Source organism: Saimiri boliviensis, chromosome 5 (assembly GCF_048565385.1).
Source record: "Saimiri boliviensis isolate mSaiBol1 chromosome 5, mSaiBol1.pri, whole genome shotgun sequence".
In the NCBI taxonomy this organism is placed as follows: domain Eukaryota; kingdom Metazoa; phylum Chordata; class Mammalia; order Primates; family Cebidae; genus Saimiri; species Saimiri boliviensis.
The window spans coordinates 66,597,042-66,623,187 of NC_133453.1; the positions used below are offsets into that span (position 1 = coordinate 66,597,042).

Sequence of the window (26,146 nt, forward strand, 5' to 3'; positions counted from 1 at the left end):
ATTTCCAACAGTGATGCCTAAGTTTACATGAAATGTAAAATAAAATCTGAATTGCTTTTACATGGCAGGACAAATAAAAATTTCTTTTTGCAAGCGGTTTCTATTTTTAGCATATTATGTATACAAAATGAGTAGAACTAATCCGACAATAAATCATGTTTTCTAGATACTGAGTCTAAGTAGAGACTTTCAGAATAACAACAGAATTATGATTTTTCCATTTAATGTGTCAAGCAAGCTAGTCAATTGTATCACAAAACATGACAAACATATCTGCCCTGAAGCTACAGCTAGATTTCATGGAAAGAAAGTAGAGAAAACAGAAAGGGAAAAGGAATTCAGGAATGGAAAGGCAATGACCTAAAATATTATCTGTACAATCAGCTGTGGAATTCTTACCACTTTTGGTCTGAAAAAGAACATCTAAGAATAAAAGATTTTCTGATGTTAGGTCCCCATTTCAGGAGGGGAAAATGTACCCCACCAATTCTCTAATAATATACCAAACATTATTACCTTTGGCTACATCAGTGGCCCAGGTCATAATATGATCCATATCCATTTCTTCACTTCTATTACTGTTAATGTAATCATAGAGTGACCCAAGAGAAGCATATTCTATTTGAAAAGGAAAACATATAATTAAAACCAATGTACATTTCAGAAATAAGACTTTATATTTTCATTGAGAAAATACATTAAATAATTTAACAAAAGACATCAATAGTATATAAAAAATTGTTCCATGCCATGGTTTCAGAAAGTTAATGCATCCTGAAAAATATGTCAAACACAAGACCAGTAATATACAATGAATAGTAAATTTCAGTCAAGAGTCAAAAGTCATTTAGCTGGAACTGAGAAACATAAAGAGGTGATGGAAGAATAAATGTGAAACAAAGGTATGTAAATAGATATTTCTTTAGATATTCTTATAAGACAGATATTAAATGCATAAATCAGAGAGCTTATACGACAGTGTAATCAAATCAATCCTTGTTGCATAAGGACTTGGAAGAGCTCTCAAAATTTAAGCACGAGAGGTCAAGAAAAGTGAGAAAAATCCTTTAAAAATGAAGTATAAATTACATACCATAAAACTCACTTGCAATAAGTATATTATTTGGTGATTTTTAGGGAATCCATAGAGCTGGGCAACCATCAGCACAATCCAGTCTTAGAACCTTTCCATCTTTACAGTATCTTGTGCCAGTTTACAGTTAATCCTGCCTTTTCTGGATATTTCATGTAAACAGAATCATACAAATTGTTCTTTGTGTCTGACATCATTCCCTTAGCATAATGTTTTATTTATTTATTTATTTAGAGACAGAGTCTCTTTCTGTTGCCCAGGCTGAAATGCAGTGGTGCAATCACAGCTCATTGCAGCCTTGATCTCGGCTCTCTGCAGCCTCCACCTCCCAGGCTCAAGCAATCCTCCCACTTCAGCCTACCAAGTAGCTGGGACTACATGCACATACCACCATGCTAAGGCTGATTTTTAAAATTATTTTGAGTAGAGATGAGGTCTTGCTATGTTGCCTAGGCTAACCTCAAACTCCTGAGTTCAAGCAGTCCTCCCACCTTAGCCTCCCAAGTAGCTGGGACTATAGGCACATATCACCATGCTGAGGCTAATTATTATTATTATTTTTTTAGTAGAGATGAGGTCTTGCTATGTTGCCTAAAGTAATCTCAAACTCCCGAGCTCAAACATCCTACCCGTCTCAGCCTCTCAAAGTGCTGGGATTTCAGGCTTGAGCCACTGTGCCTGGTCATATAATGTTTTCAAAGTTCTTTCAAGTGGTAAGCATATAGGAAGGCTTCATTCTGTTTTATTGCTGAATACTATCCGTTGTATAGATATACTACATTTGGTTTATTCATTCTCCAGTTGATAGACATTTGAACTGTCCCAGTTTTTGGCTCTTATGAATAATGCTCATATGAACATTCATGTACATCTCTGCGTGTAAATATGTTAATTTCCCTTGGGTAGATTTCAGGGAGTGATATTGCAGGGCCATAGAGTAAGGTTATGTCTAACTTTTTAAGAAACTATCAATCTGCTTTCCAAAGAGGCCGTATCATTTTATATTTCTACCAGCAATGTATGACAGGTTCAGTTTTTCCACATGCTCACCAACAGTTGATATTTTTTTTGTTTTTTTTTTTTTTTGAGAAAGGGGTCTTGCTATCGTGCCCAGGCTAACTTCAAGCTTCAAACTCCTGTTGTCAAGCAGTCCTTCCCCACGACCCCTGCTTCACAAGTAGCTGGGATTACAGGCACATGTGACTGTGCCTGGCAGTACTGTCTCCTTTTCGGTTATGGCTATTGCAGTGGGTATAACACTAGTGGTATCTCACAGTGCTTTTAATTTGCATTTCCCTAGTGACTAACAAAGTTGGGCATCTTTTTAATGTGCCTATTGGCCCCTTTTATATATTCTTAAGCAAAATGTCTATTCATATTGTTTGCCCATTTTTACATTGGGTTGTTTTATTGAGTTCTAAGAGTTATTTTAGTCTAGATACAAGTCATTTGTCATATATATGATTTGCAAATATTTTTTTCCCAGTTTGTCATTTGTCTTTTCATTCTCTTAGGAGTATCTTTCAAAGAGCAGAAATTAATTTTTATAAATTCCAATATATCAATTATTCTTTTATGGCTGTGCTTTTGGTGTCATTTCTGAGAGCTCTCTGCCTACCCCAAAGCATAAAGATTTTCTTTTATTTTTCTTTTAAGAGTTTATAGTTTAACCCTTATAGTTAGGCTTATGGTCCATTTTGAGTTCATTTTTATGTATGGTCTGAGGTGTGGTTCTAATTTCCTTTTTTTTTGGTCATATGAATTTCTTTCTTTTTGAGACAAGGTCTCACTCTGTTGCCCAGGCTCAAATGTAGTGGCATACTCTTGGCTCACTGCAGCCTTGACCTCCAGGGCTCAAGCAATCCTCCCACCTCAGCCTCTCTGGTAGCTGGACCACAGGTGCACATCACCACGCCAGCAATTATTTTTTGTGCTTTTTGTATAGATGGGGTTTTGCCATGTTGCTCACGCTGGTCTTGAACTCCTGGGCTCAAGCGATCCTCCCATCTCAGCCTTCCACAGTGCTGGAATTACAGGTATGAGCTACTGCACCTGGCCCCAGCATATGCATTTCTAATTGTCTCAGCAATAAAATACTGTCTTTTACCTACTCAATTGTCTTGGCATCTTTGTTGAAAATCAATTGCCAATCAATATGAGGCTTTTTCTCTAGACTTTTAATTGTGTTCTTTTGGTCTATATCCCTGTAGATATTATGCCAATATTGTATTACGTTGATTACTACAGATTTATAAGTTTTGAAATGAGGCAGTCTAAGTCCTCAAAGTTAGTTCTTTCTCAAAATTCGTTTGGCTATTTCTAGATCTTCTGCATTTCCGTGTAAATTTTAGGATTGGCTTGTTAATTTCTTAAAAAAAAAAAGTCTGCTGGGATTTGGATAGGACTTGTGTTGAATTTATAGATTATTTTGGGGAGAACTGCCCTCTTGACAATACTGAATCTTCCAAACCATAAATATGTAAATGTCTATTTATTGAGATCTTTAATTTTTCTCAGCAATTTTTGTACTTTTCACTGTACAAGTCTTATATCTATTTTGTTAAATTTGTACCCAACTATTTTTTTTATGCTACTGTAAATGGAATTATTTCTTAATTTCATTTTTAGGTTGTTCATTCCTGGTATATACAATAGATTTTTAAGTGATTGACCTTTTAAAAGACTGATCTTGCATCCTGTGAACCTTCTAAACATGTTTGTTAGTTTTGATAGCCTTTTTTTTTTTTTTGTATGTCTGTGCATTCCTTAGGATTTTCTACATATAGGTTGTCAGATAACACAGTTTTATTTCTTCCTTTTCAATCTGGATGTCTATTATTTCTTTTTCTTACGTGATCACACTGGCCAAAACCTTTAGCACAACACTGAATAGATGTCAGAGTAGGACTTCTTTGCCTTGTTACCAGTCTTGGGGAGAAAACATTTAGCTTTTCGCCATGGAATGAGATATTAGCTGTGGGTTTTTGCAGATGCTCTTTATCAGGCTGGAACAATTCTCTTTTATTCCTAGTCTCTTGAGACTTCTTATTATCAGTGAGTGTTGTCTGTCAAATGCTTTTACAGCATCTTGAAATGATCATATAGGGTTTTTGTTCTTCTATGATTTTATCGTTTATAATAGTACGGATTTCAGATGTTAAGCCACCTTCCCTTTCTGGGATAAATTCTACTTGGAATTTATAATTTTTATGGGTGACTGGATTCAGTACGCTAATATGGTTAAGAATTTTTACATCTATTTTCATGAAGAATATTCATCTGTAGCTCTCATGTCTCTGTATGACTTTGGTATCAGGATAATAATGCTTGTTGAAATAGAATACTGGTTTCTGGTTTCTGTTTTCTGAAAGAGTATGGGAAGAATTGATGCTATCTCTTCTATAAACATTTTATAGACTTGACCAGTGAAATCATCTTGGCCTGAACTTTTCTTCATGGAAATATTTTAAATTACTAATTCAATTATTATTTTTTTGAAACAGTCTTGTTCTGTTGCCCAGGCTGGAGTGCAGTTGTACAATCTCGGCTCACTGCAACCTCCGCCTCCTGGGTTCAAGCAATTCTCAAGCCTCAGCCTCCCAAGTGGCTAGGACTATAGGCATACCACCACACCTGGCTAATTTTTGTATTTTTAGTAGAGATGGGGTTTCACTATGATGACCAGGCTGGTCTCGAACTCCTGGCCTTAAGTGATCTGCCTGCCTTGGCTTCCAAAAGTGTTAAGATTACAGGTTTGAGCCACTATGCCCAGCCTAATTCAGTTTTTAAATTTATTATAGGTCTATTCAGATCTTCTGTTTTGAGAATTTGTATCATTTAAGAAAACTGTTCACTGCATCTAAATTGTCTAATTTGTTGGCAAAAAGATGGTCATAACATTTCTTTATAATCCTTTTAAGCTTCTGTAGGAGCCATAGCACTGTTCCTTCTTTCAATCCTGATTTTGCTAATCTTCATCTTTTCTTTTTTCTTTATCAATCTAGTTAAAGGCTTGTCAAATTTATTGATCTTTTCAAAGACTAAACTTTAAATTAGTAAATCCTTTAATCTTTGGAAAGATTAATAAATCCAATAAACTGATTTTCATGATTGTTTTTCTGTTTTCTCTTTTATTGAGTTCTGTTCTAATCTTTATTATTTCCTGTCATTGACTCACTTTGGTTTTAACTGATTCTTCATTCTGTGGTTTCTTCAGATTAAGGTTTAGGTTATCCACTTTGGACTTTTCTTATTTTTGATATAGTGTTGAAAGCTATACATTTCCTTCTAAATACTGCCTTATCTACATTCTAGAATTTAAACCTTCTATAATTTTGATGTTACATTTTCTTTCACTCCAAAATATTTTAAAATCTGTGATTTCTGGCCAGGTGTGATGGCTTACACCTGTAATCCCAGCACTTTGGGAGGACGAGGCAGGTGGATCACTTGAGGTCAAGAGTTTGAGACCAGCCTGGCCAACATGATGAAACTCCATCTCTATTAAAAATACAAAAAATTAGCCAGGCATGGTGGCAGACACCTGTCATCCCAGCTACTCAGGCAGGAGAATTGGCTGAACCCAGGAGGCAGAGGTTGCAGTGAGCCAAGATCACGCCACTGCACTCCAACCTGGGCAACAGAAGTGAAACTCCATCTCAAAAAAAAAAAAAAAAAAAAACTGTTGTGATTTCTTCTTTGACCCAGTGGGTATTTAGCTGTGTGTTGTTTAATTTCCAAAAAGTAGGAATTTTCCAGATTTCCTTTTGTTGTTAATTTTTAATTTAATTGCATTGTAATTAGAAAATATGCATTGTATGGTATCAATCCTCTTAGATGAACTGAGATTTTGTGGCCTCCTGTAAAATGTATCCTGGAGAATGTTCCATGTGTACTTGAAAAAAATATGTATTCTTTACATGTGAGTTAGGTAAAGTTGGCTGAGAGTGTTCTTCAAGTCTTCTATATCATTGCTGACTTTCTGTCTACCTGTTCTATCAATTATTGAGAGTGGAATACAGAAATCAGTTACCTTTGAATTGCCTGTCTTTTTAATTCAGTCAGTTTTGCTTCACGTACTTTGAGATCTGTTTTAGGTGTGTATACATTTATAATTGCTATGTCTTTCTGATGTATTGATCCTTTTATCAAATTGAAATGGCTCTATTTGTCTCAAGTAATATTTCTTATCTTTGCTGTATTTTGTCTGAAATTCAATACAGTTACTCCAGCTCTCTGGTGGCTACTGTCTGCATGGTATATCTTTTTCTATCTTCTTACTTTCAACCTACTGGTATCTTTGAAGCTACAGTATGTCTCCTGCAGAGAGTATATAGTTGGATCTTTTTTTAAAAAATCCAATCTGACAATTTCTGCCTTTTGATTGAAGTGTTTAGAACAACTACATAGAATGTGATTATTGAAGCAGTTGGGTTTACATTTGCCTTCTGTTTTTTACATGTCTTCTGTCCTTCTCAGTGTCCTGTTTCTCCTTTATTGTCCTCTTTTGCAATAAAAAATTTAAATATCATTTAAATCCCTGATTGATGTTTTACTATATTTATTGAATAACTTTCTTAGCAGTAGCTCAAGGGATTATAAAATATATCTTAATTTAGCACAATCTACCTCAGATTAATACTAACCTAATCACAATAAAATATAAAGGCTTTTCTCCAATATAACTCCATTCCCTTCACGTATCCTTTATGCTATCGTTGTGATATATTAATATATCTACATACATTTTAAAGTTAACAAAAGTGAACAAAAATGTATTGCTTTATATTTATTTTTATATTTATATTTTTATTCATTATTGTCCTTATTTTAAAGGTAGAAAAATCATAAATTGAATGATAATAAAAAAAGCAAAGGTTGGAAAACTGAGGCATTTCATGAAAAGTCAAATCCATTGTACAACGCCTAATATAGTCAAAGATCTTGAAATTAGTGTCTTAACTATCATTTCTTACCTTTAATCAACAAACATTATTTTTCTTTTTTTTTTTTTTTTTCTTTTTTTCAGACGGAGTTTTGCTCTTGTTACCCAGGCTAGAGTGCAATGGCGCGATCTCGGCTCACCACAACCTCCGCCTCCTGGGTTCAGGCAATTCTCCTGCCTCAGCCTCCTGAGTAGCTGGGATTACAGGCACGCGCCACCATGCCCAGCTAATTTTTTGTATTTTTAGTAGAGACGGGGTTTCACCGTGTTGACCAGGATGGTCTCGATCTCTTGACCTTGTGATCCGCCCGCCTCGGCCTCCCAAAGTGCTGGGATTACAGGTTTGAGCCACCGCGCCCGGCCTAACATTATTTTTCTTTATAGGAGATAAAAAGATTACTCATTAAATATAGTGAAAATAAACATAATTAAACACTGTCTCTCTAACCTCTTTACAGCCATGAACACTCTGTAGTAAAAATAATATTGGTTTTTACTATGGCTTCATTTTTCTTTAAAATATTAACTAAAATAGATTTCTGATTTGGGTAATATAATAACCAGTGCCATTTGGTTTTAAAAAGAATTGTATCTTAATCACCAAGGAAAGACACCAGGAAAACAATGACACAGTCACTTGAAGATTGTCTCAGTCTACTGTTCACCATCTCATCAGACACCCTTAAATTAATTCCAGCACAACATCTAGGAAATTAATTGATCAACATGCAGAGCACATCAGAAAAAGTGCTAATACAGTGAATAGTAAAAACGATGGCAGCAGACAATAAAACAATACAGAAATGGGAACCCTTTGCAATTTTTTTCTTGTTTCGGTTAAGAATGTCATTAGTACTCATAAACTTCATACATATGGCACACTATAAGGTTTAAAGAATAAAAGTTTTAATGGAATAAGCAAGAGAATGCCATAAAACCCTTGAAATAAGAAACACTGCCAACTTCTACAGGTACAAAGTTCCTCACGTTTCAAGCAAGTTTAGTCAAGCCTCATTATTCATGAGGACAAGTAGGCCAGCTTACAGACAAGTGGCACCCTACGAATGGCTATTAGACACGACACAGTTTGTAAGATACATGTGTTTACATTTTGAATAGTCATGTGGCTATTATAAAGACAGTAACTATACATCGCTACCTGGTAAAACTGCGTGCCTTTCTTCGTGATTTCATCAGTCCTTTTTTCAGCAGACAAAAGATTTTCTAAGGTCAGCCTCTTCTAAGTATAGCTCATTACTTGGTAAAAGCTGGGCTTCCCATCTGGCAGTTAACAAGATGATCGCAGCCACCTTTCCACCCCTTCTAACGCATGATCCAAAGAACACTTGCGCAAGTCAGAGGCAAACTTTTCAAGTCTTCTCATTTTGTAGAACTTTAGGGGTGCCAACCAAATTTCTTTGGGTAAGAAACTCCGTTGCCTCTGGTGGAGATGACCACTGGCAGTCAGCCACCTTGGCCACGTCAGAGTAGTCAGGCAGCCGCGGGTGCAAGAGGCGCAGGAGGAAGGCCATGCGGAGACCGCTCTGCTGCACGGGACAGGCCTGAGCCCGGCCCTTCTAGCGGAGGTGCGTGCACAGGCCGCGGCGCACAAGGGCTCCAGCGTGGGCCCCAGGCGGCCACCTCCTTCATGTTTTTAAATGTTCTGAGACGTGAGGGTAAATACACTTAGAGAATCTTTTCTATTAACCCACATAGTTGCCATTTTCTGTACTCTTTCTTCCCATGAATCGTAATGACGATCTGCTGTCATTTTTTTTCAGCCTGAAGGATTTCCTTTAGTATTTCTTAAAAAGCGAGTCAGCTAGGAACAAATTCTCTCATTTCCTAGCCAAGAGTGTCTTTATTTTGATTCTGTGTTTAAAAGATAATCTTGCGGAATATAGCCTTTTCTTTTAGCCCTTGAAGTGTCACTGTTTTGCCTTCTGGCCTCCATCATTGCAGATGAGAAGTCAGCCATTGATCACATCGCTGTTGCCTTGTACACAAGCAGTTGTTTTTCTCTTCAAGATTTTTACTTTATGAACTATATTTGACTATAGTTTAGGTATGGGTTCTTTTGCATTTATCCTACTTGTGGTTTGCTGAGCTTCTCCTATGTGTAGATTAATGTATTTTAATGACTTTAGGAAGGATTTGGACATTGTGCTTTCAAATCTTTTTCCGCCCCTCTTCTCCTCTCCTCTTATACATTCATTGGTATAATTGTGGAAATCAATAGTGCTGGTGCCTTGGGTTGTTCTCATTCTTCTTCCCCTACCAGCACGCCAGCTCAGTCACACAGAGGGCAGGCCCTGAGGACTGACAGCATTGTTGCCAGAGTCGAGGCAGAACAGTTGCCAGAGTGCTTACTAGAACAGTGGATCATACCTACCTCCAGCAGCACTGTCTCTGGAAGTGATGTTCTTGGTGTCAGGAGAGCAGAAATGGCTAACAGCTAACAGGTTGTTTCATAGGACTATGGGGTTCTGATCGTTTTCCTTCAAAATGTTTTCTCTTTTTGGAATTAATCTCTATTGATTGAATTTTAAGTAATTTCTATCGATCCAGGTTTAAGTTCACTGATTTTTTTTTCTTCTGCTATCTCAAATCTGCTGTTAAGTCACTCTACAGAATTTTTCATTTTGATTGTTATCTTTTCAACTCCACAATTTTCCTTAGGTTCTTTAAAAAAAATTCTACTTGAGATTCTCTACTGGTTAATTCATTATTTTCATACTTTCTTCTAATTCTACAAACATAGTTCTTTGAACATAATGATTCTTTGAAAGCTTTGTCTGAACTATTTGGAGACATTAAGAGACTGTTTCCAGGCCGGGCGCGGTGGCTCACGCCTGTAATCCCAGCACTTTGGGAGGCCGAGGCGGGTGGATTACCAGATCAAGAGATTGAGACCATCCTGGTTAACATGGTGAAACCCCGTCTCTACTAAAAGTCCAAAAAATTAGCTGGGCATGGTGGCTCGTGCCTCGGGAGGCTGAGGCAGGAGAATTGCCTGAACCCAGGAGGCGGAGGTTGCGGTGAGCCGAGATCGCGCCATTGCACTCCAGCCTGGGTAACAAGAGTGAAACTCCGTCTCAAAGAAAAAAAAAAAAAAAAAAAAAAGTGTTTCTATTCACGGATTTTCTTGGACATGGGTTAAACACATTCCTGTTTCTTTAAATGTCTTTAAAAAAAATTGGACAGTTTAGATAATATAGCAACTCTAGATTCTAACTCTAACCTCATGAACATTTTTCTTGATTTTGTCTGTTAACTAACCTGCAATCTGTCTCCCCTATGGTGTGTCCCCAGTGATATTCCACTTAAGTCTTTTTTTTCTTTTCCCCGATCTTGTTTTTATTTCTAAGCCTGGCCTTTTGAGGACTGTCCTATATCTGCAAAGGTTGATGATTGTACAGAAGTGGTGCTCAAATACTCTGGACTGATGAATCTGCACAGTGAGAGCACACTCAAAGTTTAGGCTGTTTTCAAGTTTGTTCTGATTTTTACTTCCCACTGGCCTTTTTCGGTTTCCTTTGCAAATGTGCATAGCACTAGGAGCTACAAAGAGTACGTGGATACTATGTGGACCCTCTCAAATCTCTATTTTGCATCTATGTGGCCTCAGCTAAGAATACTTGTACCAAAATCACAACTCTTAGTTCAAACTAGTAGAGTGGTTATTCTGCTAGTTTGAACTAAGAGTTGCTTCGTTCAAAGCTCTATTCCTGCTCTCCTGCCACCAGGAACATCACTTCCACTGACAATGCTGCTGGATGTGAGCACAGTCCATTGTTGTAAGTCTAGTGAGCACCAGCAATTGTGGCCACAGTGCCGTCAATCCTCATGGCGTGCTCTCTGTGTAACTGAGCTGGCATGCTGGTAGAGGAAGAAGAATGAGAACAAGTCCAGGCATGAACTCTACTGATTTCAACAATTATCCAAAATCCAGCAGTTTTTTTCAAACATAAACACTTCTCAAATTGTTACATGCCTTTGGTCAGTTTCCAGAGGGCTGAACATTTTGTCCAAATTTATAAATACTTTTGGAGAGAGGATTTGCTGACTTCCTAATTCATCCATGCATGGCTGGAAGTCCCTCCCAGAAAATTTGTTTTTTATATTAAAGGTTAACTTGAAAAAAAGTTGAGCCTCATTTTGGGAAGCTGAAATTATCTCATCAGAGCTTTAATGATTTATAATAATTATCATAATGATAATGTCTATAATTTCAACAAATTGCTTTAAAAAATTTCTTCTCAGCTGGGCGCGGTGGCTCATGCCTGTAATCCCAGCACTTTGGGAAGCCAAGGTGAGCAGATCACGAGGTCAGGAGATCAAGACCATCCTGGCCAACATGGTGAAACCTCATCTCTACTAAAAGTACAAAAAATTAGCTGGGTGTGGTGGTGCGCACCTGTAGTCCCAGCTACTTGGGAGGCTGTGGCAAGAGTCACTTGAACCCGGGAGGCAAAGGTTGCAGTGAGCCAAGATTGTGCCACTGCACTTGAGCCTGGTGACAGAACAAGACTCTGTCTCAAAAAAAAAAATTTCTTCTATCTGTAAAGACATAAGGTAAGAACAATACTCTGAAACTAAAGTTGATTCATGCAATTAAATTTATGTGATAAATTATTTCTTGAGAAAAATACTAATACTCATAGCAAAACATCTCAGTAGATGAGTCACATTTTTTGTTTTGTATAATTTTTGACATCAAAGTTATCTAATAGCTATCAAATAGCAGAAAATTATAGTATAATGATAATCTTAGATAAATAAAGGAATAGCAAAAAAGAGAAGAGCTTTAAGTTTTACTATTAAATATCTTGGTCCAATGTAACAATAAAGGTGTTAGTGGCCTATTCTACCATGTAGTCTAGATAATCAAGCTGCCTTCTATAAATAAAATCACTGGTCATATAGCATAAAAATCATTTTTGGTTTATAAAAATAGCATTTAGTAATTATTTCATGACCTATAAGAATAATTGTGTATGCCAAATACAATGTAAGGTTTGTCTCCATCACCCGAAAAATTGTCCCCAAGGAAAGAGTGAGTCAATTTATATTTAGATTTTTCTAAAATCCCTCATATTTTAAGATACTCTCCCAATTAGTTTATTTTGAACAACAAAATACTGTTGGGGGAAAATATATAAGTCTGAAATGACCTTAATCAAGGCCACTTTTTCAAAGCTTATAAAGGTCACCTATACAAATAAGACAAAAGATAGGGAGGGAAGCAGGGAGGGGCAACACACAGCAATTATTCCTGGAACTATGAGTTCTCAATTCCAACTGCAGGATGTCACTGAAAACAAGTCTTCTAAAGATCACTTTGAAAAGCAGTCATTTATGCTTACAAATATACCATATGGGACTAAAATATCCAACAATCCTAATGTCATGCTACTGGGTTCTAGTAGCTTGAGATAAATATCCAGAGACAGTATCATGCAGAGATTCCCCAAACTATGATTTTTCAAGCATCTTATACTAAAATTAAGACACTGTACTCCAAAAACCATGTTAATTTTAAAAAATCATTCTGATGATGATGAAGACATGGAATACCATTTGACCCATCAATTCCATTACTGGGTATATACCCAACAGATTATAAATCATTCTACTATAAAGACACATGCACGCATATGTTTACTGCAGTGCTATTCACAATAGCAAAGACCTAGGACCAACCCAAATGCCCATTAATGATAGACTGGATAAAGAAAATGTGGCACATAAACACCATGGAATACTAAGCAGCCATAAAAAAGGATGAGTTCATGTCCTTTACAGGGACATGGATGAAACTGGACACCATCATTCTCAGTAAACTAACACAGGAACAGAAAACCAAATGCCACATGTTCTAACTCATAAGTGGGAGCTGAACAATGAGAACACACGGACACAGGGAGGGGAACATCACCCACTGGGGCCTCTCAGGGAGTGGGGGACCAGGGGAGGGATAGCATTAGAAGAAATACCTAAAGTAGATGACAGGTTGATGGGTGCAGCAAACCAGCATGGCACATGTATACCTATGTAACAAACCTGCACATTCTGCACATGTACCCCAGAACTTAAAGTATAACAATAATATACATGATTAAATAAAAGTTTCATGACTTTGAAGTTGCAAGAAAGGCAATATTATTACCTTTATTTCATATAAAATGTCATCTTTAGGTATGTGGATGTCTACATTCACATATTAACTGTTTTAAATAAGCATTTAATTCTTTCAACCTTTTGGTTTTCTCATCGGAAATGGTGGACTTACCATATACACATATGGTTACATGTTTTTCAAGCCACTGCTCCATAGAAAGTAGTTGCCTGGATTTTAGTATAAAGTATTTGTTTCATTTTTTAAAAAGTCATTAAGAACCACATTAAGCAAACATTCCCTTTTGATTTATAAGATGATTTTTCCCTTTGAGTTTTATGGTGACAATAGCTGGCTTTAAAAAATGTAAAGATAAAATCAGTATTATTGAAATAAATACCATTACCACGAAACCTCTTTGTAATAAAATGTCACCAAGACCAAGCTTAGATTATAATTAATAGAATAAATATACACAAATGTCTGAAAATGTGTTATAACAAAATGTGACACTTGTCTCTAATTGACTAATAAGAAAAGACAAGCACAATAGCAAAACATGCAAATTAGATGTATCTGTGCTTAAAATAAATCAAGATCAAGTTAAGGGAAATGAGAATGGGCACTTAAAAATTAGTGTGTTTTCCTTGGCTGGGTTTAATGAGAATTTGGGCCTGCTGAGAAGTCATGCAGAACTAGTCTCCTCTCTTAGAGGAGTAATAAGAACTAATGCAGAACAGGTAACTTAAGAGGTGATACCAGCTCCTGAGCACAAAGGCGCAATTTCCCAGGCATCTGAGATCCTAAATCACTTCTGTCTGGAAACCTGGGACCCAGTCTGCCACCCTTTCTTTACTCTTAGATTACCAGATACTTAGGGTGTGGGTTGTATCTCCTCTCCAATCTGGCTTGCTACAAAAGAGGTACATGGTCTCCTAACAACTTCCTTCATCTCCCAGGAGCTCCCCCTGCCCTCAAGTATTTATGTTTTACATATATATGTATAAAGAAATACATTACTGCTCTCTTTCTCTCTATATACATATATGTATGTATATGTATAGATTAGATTTCATATATAGTGGTAGAACTAAAGTGGTATAAATTTCTCAAGTTGATTTTCCACAGAATCGGAAGGTTGTGAGCGGACTGGTTCTTAAATTCAGAGACTTGTTGCTGTTATTCCGTCTTCTGGTGGCAGGCAGTTTAACATGCTTTCACTCTTAGTAGCATTTTAACCTAAGTTCTTAAGCAGAAGGACTTTTATCCCCAGTTTACTCAAAGGAACTTCTATCCCCAGTTCACTCAAGTCACTTTGTATACAAAATATTTTGTCTATGCATATATACACACACACAAACACATATGCATATATGTGTATACATATACACATATTTCTTTGTATCATATATTTCTTTTTGTGTGTGTATACACACACACATATGCATGCATGCACATACATACATACAAAGAAATAAAAGAATGGGAGTAGTACAGAATGAAGTTTCCAAAGATCAAATATCCATTACGGTATCTTTTCTTTTGGCTTTGAAGTCTGAGTTTCTTGCCACCCCATTTTCTTTATAGATCTGGGGGAAAGATGTTCACTTCCCTTCCAAGGGAAATAAATTGGCAACTGCCTCTTAGCCCAGGTCCTCTGATAAGCAGGATTTATATGTCTGTGATAAAAAGTTTCAGCAAACACACATGCACAAGTATACACATACATACATACTCTCACCCAGAGATATCTATTCTTGTCCCTTAATTCACATGAGAAAACTGAGACAGAGAGAGATCATTAGTGACCCATCTCTGCAGCTCTGGCAGAATCAAGAGAAGACCTCACATCTCACAATTCCCATTCCATAGCTCATTCCATTCCAACACTCTGATAAATCATTCTTTCAAGCCCTCAGCATGAATGACAACAGTTGCCTGCTGCAACAACCTTTTCTATTAAAAAAAAAAAAAAAAAAAAAAAAAACACCAACTACCTCAAATGGAAGGTATTCAAGCCATTCAAGCTTCTTCCTTCAGAGCCTCCACCATTTGATAAAGATGATGAAGTTCACAGAGGGGTATCCAGCTAGGGTTGGGTGATCAAGGTCAGTTTTCCTATCTTTGTTTCTCTCTTAACTGCCTCACACTAAGTAAGACTTATTTGTGCTAATTTCCAGTGGTAGAATAAGTGTCATCATCACTGATCCATGTGATCTCTTCACTCCCAAACTGGGCTCAATTGTCATATTTTCTACCACCCATACACAGAGCATAGCGGTAGAAGGTACATTGAAAGGCTCACATAAACAAGCACTTAATAAACTAAAACTAACATCTCCAGGAACAAAGATAATCACATCAAATCAATGCATTCAAACCACCAAAACTCAGCTACCAGGTCTCTTTAATAGTCAGTCTTATAGGTCAATAAGAGCTATAAATATACAATCTACTACTACCCCATAATCTGAAACTTGTGTTGTTTTAAAGAATTGTTTAATGTTAACAGTTGCTTACTTACTGGTTCTACAGGGAAAGAAATACAGATCCATAAAAAACGAATCAATTTTTGGGTAGGTGTGAGTATGAGTAGAAAATGCTTAAGAACGCTACTAAGAGGAAAAGCATGTTAAACTACCTGCTGCCAGAAGATGGAATAACAGCAATCATATCTCTCTAAATTAACCAGTCAGCTCATAGACTTCCAGATCCTAGCTTGCATAGAAGATGAGCTTCTGTGGGAAATCAACTTGATAAATTTACACCACTTTGGTTCTACCACTAGCTAGGTGACCATGGGAAAATTGCAGAGATTTAGTTTTCTACTAGTAAAATAGAAATTATTTTACCTATCTCATAGGGTTACTGTAAGTATTAGATGAGATAATTTATAGAAAGTACTTAATACAATCCTTTTATTGAGAGTTGTTTTGTTGCATTTTCTATAAAGACATCTAAGTTCTCACCTCTACAGTGGGAGAAGATATGACTAACATTTTAAGATTTTCTTGTTTGACTGTTTGTTTGTTTTGAGATGGAGTCTCACTCTGTTGCCCAGGCTGGAGTGCAGTGGCAAGATCTCGGCCCACTGCAACCTCTGCCACCTAGGTTCAAGTGATTCTTCTGCCTCAGCCTCCCAAGTAGCTGGGATTACAGGCACCTGCCACTGCGCCTGGCTATCTTTGGTAGTTGTAGTAGAGAAGGGGTTTCACCATCTTGGACAGGCTTGTCTTGAACTCCTGACCTCATGATCCACCCACGTCAGCCTCCCAAAGTGCTGGAATTACATCCACCCATCTCACCTGGCAGACTTTGTTTTAATCAAAGAATCGCCAAGATACAGATCAAAGTTACTTTTTGTAAAACTGAACATTATAGTTATTATAGACCTAAAGCTATTCAGTGGATTATACAAATATGAGCATAAAATATTAAAGATAGGTGTCTTTCTGTGTTTTCACGTGGCAAAAGTTTCTATGTGCTCCTTTTTAGAAAGGATATTTCTGTCACTTATAAACTGCTGCTCCAAATTATGTGATAATTTAGATCAAGGTCATTACCAACTTAGTTGACCAAACCTGAAAAATATTGTTCTCATGTCTGAGACCTTGAAGAAAGAATGCTCTAATGGGATTAAAATGCCTTGCAAAGAATTACAACATGAATAGCTCAAGAAATCTTAATTTATAAAAGGTCACAGAGTTTCAAAAAACATCTCTCATTTCAACTAATTGAAATTTTAGTTAAACGGCACCTTTAAATATTGGTATTGCAGCTGTGAGTGCATTTAAATAGCATTTACGCAGATATAATTAGCACAATTAAACATGGGTGGAAGTGGAAACACTATTCTTAATTATATTGATATAATCAGTTTTATTAATGCTTTATAGCAACAAAAGTGACATCTGACAGTAACACACAATTCATGACGGAACCTAATATTAAGCATTTTAGCATATTAAGGAATCTAAAGCTAGGTAACTGGAGAAAGAAGGAAGTCAAATAATGAGTTCCTACCTGTGACGATGCCGTAGTTGGGAGGTTCAAGAATTACTCCATAAAACTGGATGATGTTTCTGTGACTGAGGATACTGAGTATTTCTGCCTGCACAAAAAATAAAATGCAAAGTTGTGTAACATTTCACATGAATAGTAGTCAAATAAAATAGGCTTCCAAATAAAAATAGTCAAATAAAACACTCATTTTTTTTTTCCTTGAGATAGTGTCTTGCTCTGTTGGCCAGGCTAGAGTATAGTGGTGTTATCTTGGCTCACTGAAGCCTTGACCTCCTGGGCTCAAGTAATCCTCCTATCTCAGCTTTCCAAGTAGCTTGGACTACAGGCATGCACCACTACACTCAGCTAATTAAAAACAATTTTTTTGTAGAGATGGGGTATCACTATGTTGTTCAGGCTGATCTCAAACTCTTGGGCTCTAGCCATCCTCCCACCTTGGCCTCCCAAAGTGCCGGGATTACAGGTGTGAGCTACCACGCCCGGCCTCAGTTACCTTTCACTTACATTTACAAAGATCTGTATGTGCCCAACAAGTATGTGATTCTGCTAAAGTTGTCTTTCTTGAAAGTTTAAACATTTCTACTGAAGCTTTCTGAAAATTTAAAAAGAAAATGAGCTTGAAGAACCGATAAAAGAGGTGTTTACTAGCAAGCCCACATGACGATAATGGAGGGGAATGACTGAAGAGATGGCCCCTTTATTTACAGTGAAGGCCCTCTTCCTAATGTCAATATATATTTTTTGCATAATGTCTCTTCTGAGAGGCTACAGCGACACTGAACTTCTATTGGTTGGATGATTCAAAATTAAGGCAGAGATTTTAAAATATTAATGGAATCAATTCAGGTAAAACCCATTTATTTATCTAATCATTTATTCAAAATAAATTATTGTTCTCCTTTATACAAGGTACTACAAACATATAAAGGTAGATTCTTGACCTTGAGTGGTGATTTGATAGGAGGCCGTATTTATACATTTTGAAACATGTTAAATACTAGAAAGTAAAGAGTGACATGGTAAAAATAAGTTGTATTTATTAAATTTAATTTTTAAAACAAACAGATACTATGGTATACATCTGCTAATGTCAATAGAAAGATGATCTTTATATAAATCATATATTCATCAACATTTTATGACTTGTGGAGATAAAATATGGTTAATCAAGAATTATAATGAGGTATACAATCACATAAGTTAAATGTAGAAAAGATTTAGTATTTTTCAATGAAAAGCCTATTATTGGCAGTAAGTGGACAGGAGATTTTTAAGTCCCCACCCCAGAAAGAGGATCATCAAGAAGAATGTCAGCAGTTAATGAACATGGAGACACTCTGGTCGGAAAGGGACTCACCTCTGAGAATCTGTACACAGTGAGTTAGTGTTACTTGCTATTGATTTTTTTCATAGGATAAGAGTTGAGGTTTCATTAAAAACATCTGTGAAACTGGTTTTGAAGGTGGTGTAACTAGGTGGAAAACAGAAGTTTGAGGGTTGGCATAGGGTCACTATTGAAATTGAGATAAAGGCTATCCCGGATTGTATGAGACATTTACCAAGCTTGATTTGACAGTGTTTTCTTTTAGTAATACATGTGTTGAAGGGGGCTATCACTACTGAATCAAGCAATTCTTTAACACTTATTGAGTGCTTAGTATGTATAGAGGGGTCTGTGTTCATCAAGCAACCTTCTTCTCATAGTTTAGTGTCTCGAATAGGAAGAAGATGTATTAATTCAGCAACACAACTATTCACATGGCAACTCTACTTCTAAAAATCACAAAGTTTATTGTAAAAATAGAGTGTGTGTGCGTTTGGAAATCACAAAGCCCCCCACCCCCCATCTGTAAGTGAAAGACCAACTGTCTGTGAATAAAGCCTTAAGCTCAATGTGAGTAAAGCAATAGAGTCAATGTTTGAACCAGTATTTGTGAAACTGAGGCAGTGTTATCCTTTGGAATATTCTTTTGGGTACCTAAATTTTGTGACCATTAAAAATGTTTGTATCAACAAAGAATAAATACAAGAATATTCTGAATCCTTGAATGACCACTTTTTAATGTAGCATGATGGGATTTTCAGTGTTCCAGCTATTTTCATGTTTATATTTAAGATATTGGCCAGTAATATCTTAAGGAGATAGGATTGATCATTTCAGGTGCTGGTAAGCATGTCGAATAGCTCTTAGGCTGGCAAATGCTAATGTCAAAATAGCAGTCATTATCCTATATCCCATTGTTGTGCTCATATTTTAAGTTTTTACAAAAAAGCTTGCAGTATAATTTGCAAGTAAATGATATTTTCATGAAATAAGATTTTAGGTTCTTATATAATAAACTAAGAATCTGATTTAACATTATAAAACATTTAACATCATAAAAACAACATGCTACTTTATTGTCCTGATTTCATGGAAATGGGCCAGCAGTAAAAAGAGGCTGACTAAGTAAGTGATATGTTTGTAATAAATGAAGGTCAAATGACATGATGTTAGCAATTCAAATAAGCTCCAATAAAAACAAGTGTGAAGTCAACCAAATTATTAAAACCTGTGTTGTAGTAATCAGGCTCTGACAGCAAGCAGATATATTCTCTGGTATATCAGTAAACTCTGCCTCTGTTTACTGTTAGTTAAGATAAATATGTAATTTGCCAGACTAGAACTTGAGGATCTAAGAAAAGACTGGGATAGACTGCAACAATAGATATGTATTTTTAGATGGAGTCTTGCTCTGTCAACCAGGCTGGAGTGCACTGGTGCAATCTCTGCTCACTGCAGAGATCAAGTGATTCTCCTGCCTCCGCCTCCTGAGCACCTGGAATTACAGGTGCACAGCACCATGCCTGGCTAATTTTTTTTTTTTTTTAAGTAGAGATGGGGTTTCACCATCTTGGCCAGGCTGTTCTTGAACTCCTGACCTCAGGTGATCCGCCTGCCTCAGCCTCCCAAAGTGCCAATTTTAACTCAGGCTCTAAGATCTCCATAAAATAAGGGTCCCAACCTAAGATATAAATGGAGGAATATCCATAAAAATGTCTACTAGTCATGTCCTTATTAGGGTGAAGAAATGTCTACAGATGATTGTTTGCCTGCTCTTATTGTTTCCAGCTGGGGCCAGTTCCTTCCTCTTTCTTTTCTTTATTGGAAAACTTATAGAAGTTTTAGTCTGTTAATTAAGACAGGAGGACATGAGTATTTTGTTGTTTGTTATATGGGCATTTCTATGAGTTTACAAGGGAAGACAAGCCATTAGCTCTGTTTGCCATATTTCCAGACATCGACCAACTCGCAGGTTCCAAATGGCTGATTCAGAGCTATTAAAAGAAGTTAGGCGGGGTACAGTGGCTCATGCCTGTAATCTCAGCACCTTGGGAGGCCAAGGTGGGTGGATCATGAGGTCAGGAGTTTGAGACTAGCCTGACCAACATGGTGAAACCTTGTCTCTACTAAAAATACCCCCAAAAAAAAAACTAGCTGGGTGTGGTGGTGCACCCCTGTAATCCCAGCTACTCAGGAGGCTGAGGCAGGAGAATTGCTTGAACCCAGGAGGTAAAGGTTGCAGTGAGCTGAGACAGTGCCACTGCACTCCAACCTGGGCAACAGAGCGAGACTCTGTCTCAGAAAAAAAAAAGTTAAATATCATAGTTTTAATTCTCTTCCTTTAAAGTATTTCCCACAGTTTAAAAATATCTCCATCTTCAGAAGGACTCTTTTCCTTCAATTCAAAACTTTTTTTCAACCTAATCCCAAATTTTATTTTGTTTATTTAATTTTGGAGAGCTGCCATAGAATCCTTAAAGATTCTGTGTCTTTAAAGCTTGTTTTGCAAACATCGACAAATGTGACTAATTAAACTGAAGAGCTTGTGCACAGCAAAAGAAACTATCAACAGAGTACACAGACAGTCTACAGAATGGGAGAAAATATATGCAAACTATGTATCTGACACAGGTCTAATGTCCAGAATCTATAAAGAACTTTAAAAAAATTATAAGCAAAAACAAACCCTATTAAAAAGTAGGCAAAGGACAGGCACAGATACTTTTCAAAAGAAGACATACATGAGGCCAACAAGCATATGAAAAAATGCCCAACATCTCTAATCATTAGAGAAATGCAAATCAAAACCACAATGAGGTACCATCTCACACCAGTTAGAATGGCTATTATTAAAAAGTCAAGAAATAACAGATGCTGGTGAAGTTGCAGAGAAAAGAGAATGCTCATACACTGCTGGTGGGAATGTAAATGAGTTGAGTCATTATGGAAAGTAGTTTGGCAATTTCTCAAAGAACTTAAAACAGAACTATCATTCATTCCAGCAATTCCATTACTGGGTAATGGAATATAATTGAGGAAACCCAAAGGAATATAATCGTATTATATTCCCATAAAGACACATGTTCGTCACAGCACTATTCACAATAGCAAAGATGGAATCAAGCTAAATGCCCATCAAAGGTAGACTGGATAAAGAAAATGTGGTACATATCCACCATGGAATACTATGCAGCCATAAAAAGAACAAGATCATGTCCTTTGCAGAAACATGGATGGGCTGGGAATACTGTGCAGCCATAAAAAAGAACAAGATCATGTCCTTTGCAGTAACATGGATGGAGCTGGAGGCCATTATCCTAAGTGAACAAAGGAACAGAAAACCTAATACAGCATGTTCTCACTTAGGAGTAGGAGCTAAACACTGAGTACACATGGACATGAAGTAGAAAACGGTAGACACAGGGGCCTACTTGAAGGTGGAGGGTGGAAGGCAGGTGAGGATTGAAAAAACTACATATAGGGTACTATGCTTATTACCTGGGTAATAAAATAAATCTGTACACTACCTGCCTGTGACACACAATTTACCCATGTAACAAACCTGCACATGTACTCCTAAACCTAAAAGTTAAAAAAGCTTGTTTTATATCTTTTGTATTCCATGAATATAGTCTATATGTATTTATATGATAAATATTGTAAAAATAAAATTGAGTTCACTTCTTTTTGTGAAAGAAAGCAAAGATACCAACAATAACCTACTGATGGGTACAGAATGAAAGCAATCATTTATGAAACCCCACCTCATAAGGCTGGCTGGCTCCATTTACATGTTATACTTGGAACTGGCTTTTCTCTCTAATTGTCAACAGCTACTTCCCTCTACCTAGGAGCAGGACTGTGTCTCAGTGGGGTCCATGCTTCTGCATATGATGTGGCACTGACACAAGGTACACTTCTTTTGCCCACGAATGTCAACTACTCCTTCAAGTCCTCTAGTGTGTGTGGTGTTTAAACACACAACTCCATGGACTCTTACCTCTGAAGTCCTCACTCACCAGTTCTTTTTTTTTTTTTTAAGATGGAGTTTTGTTCTTGTTGCCCGGGCTGGAGTGCAATGGCTTGGTCTCAGCTCACCACAACCTCTGCCTTCTGGGTTCAAGTGATTCTTCTGCCTCCGCCTCTCTAGTAACTGAGATTACAGGTGACTATCACCACGCCCGGCTAATTTTTGTGTTTTTAGTAGAGATGGGGTTTTACCAGGTTGGCCAGGCTGGTCTCGAACTCCTGACCTCAGGTGTTCTGCCCACTTCAGCCTCCTAGAGTGCTGGCATTACAGGTGTGAGCAACTGCACCCAGCTGGTCCTCACCGATTTTAAGAGTATCATTCCATCAGAGTGTGGTAGTCAAAAAAAGAAAAGTGGTTCATCCAATCACTCAGCTGAAGCTGTCTCCTTACTGCACTCTATATCCAAGGTCCAAGGCTCTCTCCCCAAACTGCATCTCCAAAATACCAATATGATCCAATATATTCCCCCAAAGTTCAAGAATATGGAAGATGATCCCACTTTTTTTTTTTTTGAGATAGAAGTTTCACTCTTGTTGCCCACGTAGTAGTGCAATGGCACGATCTTGGCTCACTGCAACCTCGACCTCCTGGGTTCAAGCCATTCTCCTGTCTCAGCCTCCTGAGTGGCTGGGATTACAGGTGTCTGCTATCACACCCAGCTATTTTTTTTTTTGGTATTTTTAGTAGAGATGAGGTTTGACCATATTGGCCAGGCTGGTCTCAAACTCCTGACCCCAGGTGATCTGCCTGTCTTGGCCTCCCAAAGTGCTGGGATTACAGGCGTGAGCCACCACGCTCAGCCACATTTATTAAAAGTAAAAATTATGTGTATAGAAAAAAGGGTAGGAAGAAAGCATTATTGTGGTCATCTATTTTTAAGTGGCAGAAAGAATAAGGGATTTTAATTTTTTTTGTTTCCCAAATTCTTTACAAAAATCAGGAAAAGCAGTACAGGCATGTTATATGTAATATATATAAAAACATATAAATATGAAATTAAAAATATTTATTTGCATAGAAAGGTTCTCCCTAGGATTGGGTCAGGAAGAAGTGAAGCTCTTTCCTTACCTTCCCAGGACTACCATAGGCATATAAAAACTAGTTTAGTTAACCACTGACTTGTGATTTTCTCCTGACATGGCCTGGAACAAGCTAGGGATAACATGGGTTCCTCTCACAGAAGGCCATAGGTTCTGAGAAGCCATGAGACTGAAGACATGGGTGCTGAAATCTCATGGGCTCTAGATGGACTTCAACCTACTTGGTATGCATGTGGTTCAGCATTTTATTACGTAATGTTCCTCTCCCTTCTTGTGTCTACTCCTATGGTCTGCTACCCTATAGAAGGGCCTTTCCTACTTTGCTCCTCTTGTAAAATGCCTACTATAGGCTGGGTGCAGTGGCTCAACATCTGTAATCCCAGCATTTTGGGAGGCCCAGATGGGCAGATCACGAGCTCAAGAGATCGAGACCATCCTGGCCAACATGGTGAAACCTCATCTCTACTAAAATTACAAAAGTTAGCCGGTGTGGTGGCATGTGCCTGTAATCCCAGCTACTTGGGAGGCTGAGGCCGGAGAATCAGTTGAATCCGGGAGGTGGAGGTTGCAGTGAGCCAAGATAGTGCCATTGCACTCCAGCCTGGCGACAGAGCAAGAGTCCATCACACACACACACACACACACACACACACACTCACAGAGTCTAGTATAACATCACATAAGCAAGAAAAGCCAGATACCTTATATACATGAAGCAGTCGGTAACATTTAAAGGACGAATAAACATTATTTGATGATAATGATATTCAGTGTGTTTAAATAATTACGGAGAGCCTATGTTAGAAAATGTTAACTCTGAACCAGACAGTGAGAAGAGTAAAATGCCAGAAGGTATGAATTTGCTTCATTCTGTTCTGTTACACATGTAAGGGTTATGTAAGGTACATTTCATAAGAATGACAGCCAATCAATTATATAATTGCAGTAGAAACCACAGTTGAGATGTATATTCACCAGTTCACTGTGGATTTAAACTGCAAGAATGAGGATCTGGACAGCTACACTTTGCCTCTTGTAGGCTCTGCTGTCCAAGGCAATTATAGGAGCAGAATTTCTTGAGAATCCTTTGCTGTTTTGCATTCTTCAAGCAGGCCCTTGCCTTTGCATTGTCCTTTTTCTTTGCCTTGTACTTAAATGGAGGGTTTAAGATTAAGCAAGAATGAAAGGCTTGCTTAATCTTAAACCCTCTATTTCCAATTTTCTACCCAATACATTTTGCCATGTATTTCCAAAATCACCTCTACCATGAGCCAGCCTTTTGCCAAGTCCACATTCCATACCCGTTATTCGATCTGAAAGCTATGGTAAGTGCTCCTCTACTGTGTGGTGACAGGTGGAGCCCCGCTTCTCAGTAGAGGGGCCACACCGCACACAGGCCCCCATTCCTAGGCCAGGGCCAGTATCATAAACATCCACAACAAATGAACCAGGGGCTCCTCAGTGCAGCATACCTCTTATCTTTATTGCTACAGTCCAGAACTATTGTACTTAGAGCAGAATGTAAATGCAAGGAGAAACTATTGATTTAGAAACTCCTAACACGGTATCTGCAAATCTAGAAGGTCAATACACCTAGCTCTTTCAGGAAAGATGTAGAGAGAACCTCCCTTGCCTACTAATTGTTTCAGGTTCTGATTATAAAGAAAACGGAGGAGAGTTCTCAATCTCAGTTATCGAAAGTACAAAAGTATCAAGATCCCAGGATCTTAACTGGGTCAGAAACGAAACAAAACAAAACAAAATGCTACTTAATTCAGTGCATTTTTACCCCACGATTATCAAAACCAGAAGCATTTTTTTTTCAAATAAGAAAAACTTCATTCTTACATGTATGGCAAGATAGAAAACCAGCCTTTCTATGTCTAAAACTGCTGTGCTATGTTTTAAAGAACAACTTTAACAGCAGGTTTGGAGGATTTTCAATCCTGTATATAATCGCCAGAGGGTCATACACGGGTCATGCCCTTCGAGTCAGTGTGGGCTTCACGAGACCCGTTCAGTCACAGTCACAGAAAAAGCAGCAGACTTCACAATTTCATAGGTTATTTTTCAAATGATGCTCTTTAGGTATTCAGGACAATAAAGACGGATAAATGAACTGAATTCAGATCCATAATAGAACACATCCTATATTCTAAATGATGTTTGACATCACGAAGACTTTTCTTTGGAAGAAAAACGGTTATGAATGCTATGAAAAAAAAATACAGCAGTCATTTGCCTACTCTTCTTAAATAACTGAGATGGAGTCATGGGGGATTTTTACTGTGAACATCACCAGTGCTGGGAAGCCTCCTATATTGCTTAATGTTTTCCTGGTGTGATGCAGCCAACTCACAGCGTGCAGTCACGGGAGGAGCCTGGGCTTCCCTCCAGGGATCCAGGGCTACTCTCTAGTTAAGTACATACCCAACTAAGGGCAGACTCACCTGGCAGGATAGGAGGGTGGCAAAAACTGAATGAAACAAAGAGTGAAGATTTAAGACTGGGGATTCAAGTAGTTCCAAATCACAAAAAGGCAATCAGATTTCACATTCTTCGTGCTCACACCTG

General features: G+C 37.6%; 1 protein-coding gene across 4 annotated transcripts in view; it reads right to left on the bottom strand.

Moving 5' to 3' along the window:
- Positions 1-26,146, bottom strand: part of MAP3K20 (mitogen-activated protein kinase kinase kinase 20) — a 197,048-nt gene that overhangs the window by 87,783 nt on the left and 83,119 nt on the right. For all 4 annotated transcript variants that reach the window (XM_039469825.2, XM_003921859.4, XM_074399461.1 and 1 more), the window contains exons 3-4: positions 17,179-17,266; positions 517-618 (exon numbers count right to left, since the gene is read on the bottom strand). In XM_039469825.2, the coding sequence (XP_039325759.1) occupies positions 517-618; positions 17,179-17,266 (190 nt within the window). The remainder of the gene's footprint in view (positions 1-516; positions 619-17,178; positions 17,267-26,146) is intronic.